General features: G+C 67.1%; 2 protein-coding genes across 9 annotated transcripts in view; one reads left to right on the top strand and one right to left on the bottom strand.

Annotated features, from left to right (window-relative positions):
• CPSF1 (cleavage and polyadenylation specific factor 1) overlaps positions 1-5,439 on the top strand; it is a 13,889-nt gene extending 8,450 nt beyond the window's left edge. For all 4 annotated transcript variants that reach the window (XM_035012167.1, XM_035012169.1, XM_035012168.1 and 1 more), the window contains 23 exons: positions 43-123; positions 198-287; positions 476-586; positions 708-849; positions 921-1,099; positions 1,181-1,317; positions 1,403-1,577; positions 1,663-1,869; positions 1,949-2,038; positions 2,129-2,272; positions 2,343-2,495; positions 3,170-3,286; positions 3,369-3,459; positions 3,530-3,614; positions 3,684-3,825; positions 3,910-4,062; positions 4,134-4,310; positions 4,388-4,454; positions 4,536-4,583; positions 4,656-4,811; positions 4,889-5,018; positions 5,091-5,229; positions 5,308-5,439. In XM_035012167.1, coding sequence (XP_034868058.1) covers positions 43-123; positions 198-287; positions 476-586; positions 708-849; positions 921-1,099; positions 1,181-1,317; positions 1,403-1,577; positions 1,663-1,869; positions 1,949-2,038; positions 2,129-2,272; positions 2,343-2,495; positions 3,170-3,286; positions 3,369-3,459; positions 3,530-3,614; positions 3,684-3,825; positions 3,910-4,062; positions 4,134-4,310; positions 4,388-4,454; positions 4,536-4,583; positions 4,656-4,811; positions 4,889-5,018; positions 5,091-5,229; positions 5,308-5,355 — 2,862 coding nt within the window. In that variant the 3' untranslated portion in view covers positions 5,356-5,439. The remainder of the gene's footprint in view (positions 1-42; positions 124-197; positions 288-475; positions 587-707; positions 850-920; positions 1,100-1,180; positions 1,318-1,402; positions 1,578-1,662; positions 1,870-1,948; positions 2,039-2,128; positions 2,273-2,342; positions 2,496-3,169; positions 3,287-3,368; positions 3,460-3,529; positions 3,615-3,683; positions 3,826-3,909; positions 4,063-4,133; positions 4,311-4,387; positions 4,455-4,535; positions 4,584-4,655; positions 4,812-4,888; positions 5,019-5,090; positions 5,230-5,307) is intronic.
• The window catches only part of ADCK5 (aarF domain containing kinase 5), a 21,641-nt gene continuing 18,104 nt past the window's right edge, over positions 5,422-8,958 (bottom strand). For 3 of the 5 annotated variants that reach the window (XM_035012175.1, XM_035012172.1, XM_035012171.1), the window contains exons 4-15: positions 7,967-8,042; positions 7,633-7,833; positions 7,410-7,550; positions 7,210-7,323; positions 6,977-7,108; positions 6,825-6,908; positions 6,651-6,732; positions 6,499-6,577; positions 6,336-6,427; positions 6,010-6,262; positions 5,809-5,925; positions 5,422-5,701 (exon numbers count right to left, since the gene is read on the bottom strand). In XM_035012175.1, the coding sequence (XP_034868066.1) occupies positions 5,596-5,701; positions 5,809-5,925; positions 6,010-6,262; positions 6,336-6,427; positions 6,499-6,577; positions 6,651-6,732; positions 6,825-6,908; positions 6,977-7,108; positions 7,210-7,323; positions 7,410-7,550; positions 7,633-7,833; positions 7,967-8,042 (1,477 nt within the window). In that variant the 3' untranslated portion in view covers positions 5,422-5,595. The remainder of the gene's footprint in view (positions 5,702-5,808; positions 5,926-6,009; positions 6,263-6,335; positions 6,428-6,498; positions 6,578-6,650; positions 6,733-6,824; positions 6,909-6,976; positions 7,109-7,209; positions 7,324-7,409; positions 7,551-7,632; positions 7,834-7,966; positions 8,043-8,958) is intronic. The other 2 variants (XM_035012173.1, XM_035012174.1) reach the window with 2 other exon arrangements.

Here is an 8,958-nt window from a genome sequence, read left to right as displayed (position 1 = left end):
GGGGGGCCGCGGGGGCCTGCCCTTACTCTCAGACCCGGGCAGTTTCAGAACAGCCCCGAGCCAGACCTGGAGATCGTGGTGTGCTCTGGCTATGGGAAGAATGGGGCCCTGTCGGTGCTCCAGGTACGTGGGGGTGGGGGAGGGGGGGTGCCTCCTGGTGGGACCTGGGTGGACGGACACCCCCCTTGTCATTCCAGAAGAGCATCCGGCCCCAGGTGGTGACGACCTTTGAACTTCCCGGCTGCTACGACATGTGGACAGTCATTGCCCCCGTGCGAAAGGAGCAAGTAGGTGGAGCCTAGACTGGCCGGGAGGCCCCGAGTGGGGCGGTGACCAGTGCTGCCCTCCATGTGGGCTCAGCCCGAGCTTGGGGGTGGCCTGGAGGTGGTGGGGCCCAGGACAGGGCTCGGCCGGGCTGTTTGGGGCAGGCACCCCCGCCTGGGTGGTGTCCTCACTGCTCTTCCTCCTGTCACAGGAGGAGACCACCAAGGGGGAGGGGGCAGAGCAGGAGCCCAGTGCCCTCGAGGCAGACGATGATGGACGAAGACATGGCTTCCTCATCCTGAGCCGGGAAGACTCCACCATGGTATGGGGCGGGGGTCCGGCCGGGGGGGGGGGGGGGGGGCCCCGCGGGGGGGGGGGGGGGGGGGGGGGGGGGGGGGGTCCTGCCGCCAGGGGGGTGTGCCTCACTCTCCCATCGCCTGCAGATCCTGCAGACAGGGCAGGAGATCATGGAGCTGGACACCAGTGGCTTTGCCACACAGGGCCCCACTGTCTTTGCTGGCAACATTGGGGACAATCGCTACATCGTGCAGGTGTCGCCGCTCGGCATCCGCTTGCTGGAAGGAGGTGGGCGCAGGCGGCGGGTGGGCAAGGGTGGTGGGTGCTGACCACCCAGTGCTGACGTCCTGTGCCCACAGTGAACCAGCTACACTTCATCCCCGTGGACCTGGGCTCCCCCATCGTGCAGTGTGCCGTGGCTGACCCCTACGTGGTCATTATGAGCGCCGAGGGCCAGGTCACCATGTTCCTGCTCAAGAACGATTCGTATGGGGGCCGTCACCACCGCCTGGCGCTGCACAAGCCCCCGCTGCACCATGTGAGCACCCGGCCGTGCCCGCAGCCTCTGGCCCTCCCCCTTCCCCTCCGCCCGGTGCTGAGCCCGTCCCTGTCCCTGTAGCAGTCCAAGGTGATCACACTGTGTGTGTACCGAGATGTCAGCAGCATGTTCACTACGGAGAGCCGCCTGGGCGGGGCCCGCGATGAGCTGGGGGGCCGCAGTGGCTCCGAGGCGGAGGGCCAGGGCTCGGAGACCAGGTACGTGGGGGCAGTCAGGGCACGGGCTGGGCCAGGGGGCCTGTGGCAGGCCCCGTGTGACCTGTGTGCCGGCCCCGGCCTCTAGCCCCACCGTGGATGACGAGGAGGAGATGCTGTATGGGGACTCGGGCTCCCTCTTCAGCCCCAGCAAGGAGGAGGCCCGCAGGAACAGCCAGCCCCCTGCGGACCGGGACCCCACCCCGTTCCGGGCCGAGCCCACCCACTGGTGCCTGCTGGTGCGGGAAAACGGAACCATGGAGGTGCGTGGGGCCCTGTGCCCGGTGCAGCTCCCTGTCCCCGGCTTCCTGTGGCCTCCTGTAGCCGCTAACCCCACTCCCCACACAGATATACCAGCTCCCTGACTGGCGGCTGGTGTTCCTGGTGAAGAACTTTCCCGTGGGGCAGCGGGTCTTGGTGGACAGCTCCTTTGGTCAGCCCACCACGCAGGGCGAGGCCCGAAAGGAGGAGGCCACGCGCCAGGGGGAGCTGCCCCTTGTCAAGGAGGTGCTGCTGGTGGCCCTGGGGAGCCGCCAGAGCAGGCCCTACCTGCTGGTGAGTGTGGACCCTTTGTTCCCCGCGGCGGCCCGGCCGGGTGCCCCCACTTCCCTGGTGACCCTGCGCTGCCCCCCAGGTGCACGTGGACCAGGAGCTGCTCATCTACGAGGCCTTCCCGCACGACTCCCAGCTCGGCCAGGGAAACCTCAAAGTCCGTTTCAAGAAGGTGCAGTGACGGGGCTGAGCCGGGCGTGGGGTGGATGTGGAACGGGGTTGGGGGCAAGACCCGGCCCTCATGGCGCACCCCCCCCTCCAGGTTCCTCACAACATCAACTTCCGTGAGAAGAAGCCAAAGCCGTCCAAGAAGAAAGCAGAAGGCAGCGGTGCCGAGGAGGGGGCTGGTGCCCGGGGCCGCGTGGCCCGGTTCCGGTACTTCGAGGACATCTATGGCTACTCGGGGGTAGGCAGGCGGCTCTGGGGGGGCCCGGGGTGGGGCAGATGGGGCCTCACCTCACAGTGCCTGCCCTCAGGTGTTCATCTGTGGCCCCTCGCCTCACTGGCTCTTGGTCACTGGCCGGGGGGCCCTGCGGCTGCACCCCATGGGCATCGACGGTCCCATTGACTCCTTTGCCCCGTTCCACAATGTCAACTGTCCCCGTGGCTTCCTGTATTTCAACAGACAGGTAGGGAGACCCCAAGGCTCATGTGCCCCGTGTTGCCCTGCCTGGGTCAGGAGGAGGCGCTGGGGACCCTGCTGGGTGTCTAGCAGGTGGACGAGGCCAAGGTCAAAGAGGTGAGACACTGGGAAGGCTTGGAGGACAGGGCAGGCGGGCGTGGCGGCCGCAGCCCCTGAGGGCGCCTGTTTGCGGGGCCGGTTCCAGTCACTGCTCTGCCCTTCAGGAGCTGTGTGACTCTGGGCCGGGTGCTCACCCTCTCTGAGCCCCGTTTTCTCATCTGTGAGGTCAGTGTGAGGACTCGTGATGAGAATGTGGCAAGTGCTCTGTAGGTGCTGATGCTCTTAGAACTACGGGCGAAGGGCAGCAGCCGGGGGGCCAGTAGGGGTCCCCTCGTCTGTCTGCAGACTCTGGCCTGGTCAGTGTGTGGGTAACTTTTCGCCTGCAGCCTCCAGCTTCCTCTGGGCCCAGACCATGTCTGTGGCCAGCATGCCAGCCCCGGGTGAGCCTGAGAGAAGGGACGGGAAGGCCGTGAAGCACGGGACTGCACGGCTCAGTCCCTTGCACACCCCGGTTCCGGTAGAGCTGAGGGCTGGCCTCGCGGAGCCCTCGGAAGCCCAGGTTTGCCTGCCCTGCCCTTGGCGGATACCAGGCCTCACCGGCCCCTGTCCCCCACGCACCAGGGTGAGCTGAGGATCAGTGTCCTGCCTGCCTACTTGTCCTACGATGCCCCGTGGCCTGTCAGGAAGATCCCCCTGCGCTGCACTGCCCACTACGTGGCTTACCACGTGGAGTCCAAGGTCTGACCCCGTCCTTTCAGGGCCAGGGACCCTCTCTCTGGTGTGGCCTCCCGCACACCCGTGACGCGCTCCTCTCCCCCAGGTGTATGTGGTGGCCACCAGCACCAACATGCCGTGCACCCGCATCCCGCGCATGACAGGCGAGGAGAAGGAGTTCGAGACCATCGAGAGAGGTGCGTGATGCCCAGAGTGGGGCTTGCTGGCGAGGCTGCCCGCCCTGACCACCAGCCCGTGTCCTTGCAGACGACCGATACATCCACCCCCAGCAGGAGGCCTTCTCTATCCAGCTCATCTCCCCGGTCAGCTGGGAGGCCATCCCCAACGCCAGGTGAGGCTGGGGTCTGGCTGGGGACTGGCGGCCAGCCAGGAGGCGGCATCCTCACTCTGCCTCGTGCAGGATCGAGCTGGAGGAGTGGGAGCATGTGACCTGCATGAAGACCGTGTCGCTGCGCAGCGAGGAGACGGTGTCAGGCCTCAAGGGCTACGTGGCTGCCGGGACCTGCCTCATGCAGGGGGAGGAGGTCACGTGCCGAGGGCGGGTAAGGGGCCGGCTGGCGGGGGTGGGCAGTGCCCGGCCGCCCCGGCCCTTGCCCTGCACATCATCCACCCTCCTTCCCCGGCAGATCCTGATCATGGATGTGATCGAGGTGGTGCCTGAGCCTGGCCAGCCCCTGACCAAGAACAAGTTCAAAGTCCTGTATGAGAAGGAGCAGAAGGGGCCTGTGACCGCCCTCTGCCACTGCAACGGCCACCTGGTGTCCGCCATCGGTCAGAAGGTGAGCCCTCCTGCTCACCCCGGGGCCTGCCCCTGCCTGCCCGTTGTCACCCACTGCTTCTGTCCCCCTAGATCTTCCTGTGGAGCCTGCGGGCCAGCGAGCTGACGGGCATGGCCTTCATCGACACCCAGCTCTACATCCACCAGATGATTAGCGTCAAGAACTTCATCCTGGCGGCGGACGTCATGAAGAGCATCTCGCTGCTGCGCTACCAGGAGGAGAGCAAGACTCTGAGCCTCGTGTCCCGGGTACCCATGCAGCCTAGACCCCGTGCTGGGTGGGTGCTGGCCGCGGGCTGGCCTTGACGTCTGTCCCCCGTCCCCAGGATGCCAAGCCCCTGGAAGTGTACAGCGTGGACTTCATGGTGGACAACGCCCAGCTGGGCTTCCTGGGTGAGTGAGTGCAGGGCCTGGGGGTCCCGGGGCTCAGAGACGTGAGGGGTGGCCCGGCTGACCCTGGGCTCTGCTTCGCAGTGTCTGACCGGGACCGCAACCTCATGGTGTACATGTACCTGCCAGAAGGTGAGTGTTCCCCCTTCCCCTGCGCGGGGGCTGGCGCCGGGCAGGCAATGACTTGAGCTCCCTCTGGCCCAGCCAAAGAGAGCTTCGGGGGCATGCGCCTGCTCCGGCGGGCGGACTTCCACGTGGGTGCCCACGTGAACACGTTCTGGAGGACGCCGTGCCGCGGCGCTGCGGAGGGACCGAGCAAGAAGTCGGTGGTGTGGGAAAACAAGCACATCACCTGGTTTGGTGAGTCCCGGGCGGGACGGGCGGGCATGCGGGGCGGGGCGGGGTGGTCAGCCTCGCTTACACGGTGCCTCCTGCAGCCACGCTGGACGGTGGCATCGGGCTCCTGCTGCCCATGCAGGAGAAGACGTACCGGCGGCTGCTGATGCTGCAGAACGCGCTGACCACCATGCTGCCCCACCATGCGGGCCTCAACCCCAGGGCCTTCCGGTGAGTGTGCGGCCCCGCCCCGCGTCCCGCGTCCCGCCCCCGCTGCCCTACACAGCCTGCGTGTCTCCCCAGGATGCTGCACGTGGACCGGCGCATCCTGCAGAACGCCGTGCGGAACGTTCTGGATGGGGAGCTGCTCAACCGCTATCTGTACCTGAGCACCATGGAGCGCGGCGAACTGGCCAAGAAGATCGGCACCACCCCGGACATTGTGAGCCCCCGGCCTGCCCCGCGGGGCCCACCCCTTCCCACCTGGCCTACCCCCGCTCACCAGCCCCTCCCCCTGCAGATCCTGGACGACCTGTTGGAGACTGACCGCGTCACCGCCCACTTCTAGGCTCCCGGATGCCCCCCCGCCCCCCCCCGTGCGCTGCCCCCACCCCTTTTTGTACAAAACACGAGGAGATGTTTGCTTTGAGAAGAGCTTGTGGTCATTGTCGGCCTCAGAGCCCCACGGTTTCCCCCCGCCCCCAACCGCTTCGCGCCCCAGGTCCCGGGGCATGTGCACTTCCAGCCCTGGCCAGCTCTGTGGGTCCGACGCAGCTGAGCTCGGAGGTCCTCTTGCCCCCGGGGCTCCCTAGGTCTCCAGGTACTCAGAGAGCCCCCGGGTCTCAGGCAGGAGGCCCAGGTGGACCAAGAGCCGGACCAGGAGGGCAGTGAGCCGCATAGATAGGGTCTCCAGCCTGGTGGGAGGCCAGAGGGGTCACAGGTTGGTGCGGGGCAGGTCTCAACCGCCTGCGCTGGGTGCCTGCCCCGCCCCCTCCCCTCCCTCCTCCCCTCCTCCCCTCACCTCAGGGCCACTTCGAACTTGAACGTCTCCCAGATGACCCTGATGTGGCGCAGGAGGCTGCCACCGTAGAGGCTCTGGTAGGCGGCACCTGCCAGGCGGCTCCAGCCCCTGACCGCACTGCGCAGACACACGGTCAGCCCGGCCCAGGCCCACGCCCGCCGCCGCTTCCCACCCCCCGGCATCCCGACAGCCCGCACCCACCTCTTGGCCATGAGGAAGTAGCGGTCCACGGGGGTGCCCAGCGCGGCGTTGATGGCACGCACGGTGTTGATATTGCGCAGCACGAGCAGCATGGGCCGCGGCAGGGCCTTGAGCACCCCCATGATGCCCTCAAAGTGCTCCTGCGCCATGGTCTGCATGTAGGCCGCCTCCTCCCGGCTGAGCAGGTGGGAGCCCCACAGCTGCCCCAGGCGCACGGGCCGCTGCATGAGCACCTCGGAGAAGAGCAAGTAGTCTGGGGCGCGGGGTGGGCAGTGAGCCAGGACCGCGGGCCCCACAAGCCCCCACGCCGCACACCCCGGCCTCACCTCGCACCCCGAGCGCCTCTGCGTGTGTCCTCATGGCGGCGTCGTCCCTGAGAACGATGGCCCTCCACAGCTGGCACAGGGCTGAGCGGTCCCTGCGGGAGGCCGGCGATAAGGCCCAGGGACCAGGCCCTGCCCCGCAGCCCCTCCAGGCTCCCCGGCTTACTTCCTGTCCAGAAACTGGTAGAGCCCGTGGTCCAGCAGCACCAGCTGGGCCTTCCCGTCAGGGCCTTTCCGCACCAGAACTAGGGACACAGCGTGTCGGCTCGTGTCCCCTGTCCCCCGACTCCCACCCCCACCCCCGGGGACTTTTCCTACCATTGCCAGGGTGGGGGTCTGAGTGGATGAAGCCTGTATAAAATATCTGCTCCGCAAAAGCCTGGATGAGCTTCTCTGCGATCTGCGGAGAGAACGGGACCGGGCCACCGTCACCCTGTGCTTGGGGCGCACACGTGCCCGCCCACGCCCACACACTCATGCACAGGCACTCACATCCTTCACTGCCAGCCCCATGCACTTGATGGCCTCCACATCGCTGACCTTGCAGCCCTCGCAGAATTCAGCCGTCAGCACACGCTGGGAGAGAGCAAGTGGCTGAGCTCAGCAGGGCTGCGCGTTCCCACCCAGGAGGGGGCCCAGCCCACCTTGCTGGACGTGTCCCAGTGCACGCGGGGGACCACGATATAGCGCAAGTGCTGCAGCTCCCGGGCACAGCGCTCGGCATTTCGGCCCTCGTTCTCGAAGTCCAGCTCCTGGGCCAGGGTGCCCTTCAGGTCCTGGGGGCCACACGGGCAGCTGGGGGTCGAGGTTGGGGACCAGGCCACCCCAGCTCATAACATGCGGACCCTGCTTGCTCCAGCCTCTGGGCAGCGCTTACCTGGAGGACCCAGCTGAAGCCGAAGCTGGGGTGCATGAACTCGATGAGCTGGAGCAGGAGCTCCAGGGTGTGGATGTCGCCATGAAAGCGGTCCCGCAGATCGATGTACTGCACCTGCGTTGGGCGAGGGTGCAGGGAGGACCCAGGGCTGCCAGCACCGCCCCAGACCCCGCTGCGGTGCAGAGTGGGCCCCCACGCACCTTGACGGCCACCTCCGTGCCGTCGTGCAGCTTGGCTCGGTGCACCTGGGCCAGGCTCGCGGCGGCGATGGGCTGATAGTCGAACTCCCGAAAGAGCTTGTGGGGCAGGGCCTGGAAGTCCTCGAGGAACAGCTCGTCCACCTGGCAGGAGAGGGTTCTTGGAGCGGGGAGCGGGAAGGGGGGGAGGCGCTGCCAGAGCCCCCAGCCCAAGTGCAGGGCTCACCTCCTGGAACCTGCGCGTGAGGGCCCTGTCCTCCAGCACACGCAGAGTCCTGATATACTCCGGGGGCAGCAGGTGGTTGAAGGAGCACAGCCCCTGGCCCAGCTTCACGTAGAGGCCCCCATTGCTGATGGCCCCGGCGACCAGGGCATCAGCCGCCCGCTGGTGACATGCAGACATCACCTCCAAGTACCCCGGGCTGTTCTGACCATAGGCATGGAGGGAAGGGATGGGGGCGGGTGGGCAGGCACCTCCTTAGTGCCCCCAGCACCCACCCTCATCGAGCGTGTCACCGTCCCCCCTCTTCTCCCGCTGTGGCTAGGATGCAGGGACAAACCTCTTCCACCCCGTGCAGGACGACGTTTGCACACCACCAGTAGTCCAGGGAGATCTGTAGGCCTATCCTCAGAGACCTGTTGGCAGAGGCTGCCTTCAGCCCTCGGCAGGCACGGCACCTCAGAGCCGTCCCACCCCCGCGCCAAACCACCGGCCCGGAGCGAGCGTGCGGCAGGGGCTGCTGGGCTCCCAGGCTGGACCAGGAGGGAGAGGACAGGCTCTGGTGTGGCCTCCTTGCTCTTAACACTGCCAGCAGGGCAGTCTCAGCTCCCGCTCTACGCCACCCCTGTGCCCGAACGTGCGCCAACGAGCACCCAGCACAGATGGGAGGGGCGGGAGCTGGTGGGGGGGCGCTCCGGCCCGAAAGACCGGGCTTCTTTCTCACTGCTCTTATAGCACCTGAGACCTGTGCAGCCCTGATGGCTAATGAGCGGGCGGCTGTCACCAGCTCCCATGCTCAGACATGCCCTCGCCCCAGGCCCCTCTGCACCGCGCGCCCCGCCGAGCCCCCAGGCGCTCTCCATGTGTCCGTGGACAGCAGGGCTCCTGGTGCTCTCCACCGTCCTGGGGACCCGGGCCCCTCCCTACGTTGGCAAGGGTACTCACTCCCCGTGGCCCAGGCTATGGACAGGCCGCCCTGGGTCTGGAGAGGGAAGGAACCAGGGCTGAGTCCAGCCTCCAGCATCACAGACCGCAGACCCTCAAACCTTCATGGGAGGGGTGTAGGGCTCCTGTTCCTCAAGGAAGAAGCCCTGAGGGGACTGGGGCCCCTGGTCAAGCCAAACCTCTAACTTCTGCCTCCCACCTCCGGCACAGGAGGGTCAGAGTTGAAGGGCAGGAAGGAAAGGGCTGCTGGGTTCTGGACCGGTTTGCCTCCCTGCTAGGGTATATGCTACCCCCGCAGTCGCGGTGACCGAGCATGCCCGAGCAGAGTCAGAGGGCGGCCCGCGCCTTACGCGAGCGCGCCTTACGCGAGCGCGCCTTACGCGAGCG

The sequence above is a fragment of the Mirounga leonina genome, unplaced genomic scaffold (assembly GCF_011800145.1).
Source record: "Mirounga leonina isolate KUSES-001 unplaced genomic scaffold, KU_Mleo_1.0 Mir_165, whole genome shotgun sequence".
Lineage (NCBI taxonomy): Eukaryota > Metazoa > Chordata > Mammalia > Carnivora > Phocidae > Mirounga > Mirounga leonina.
This window is presented reverse-complemented; position numbering and strand designations above follow the sequence as displayed.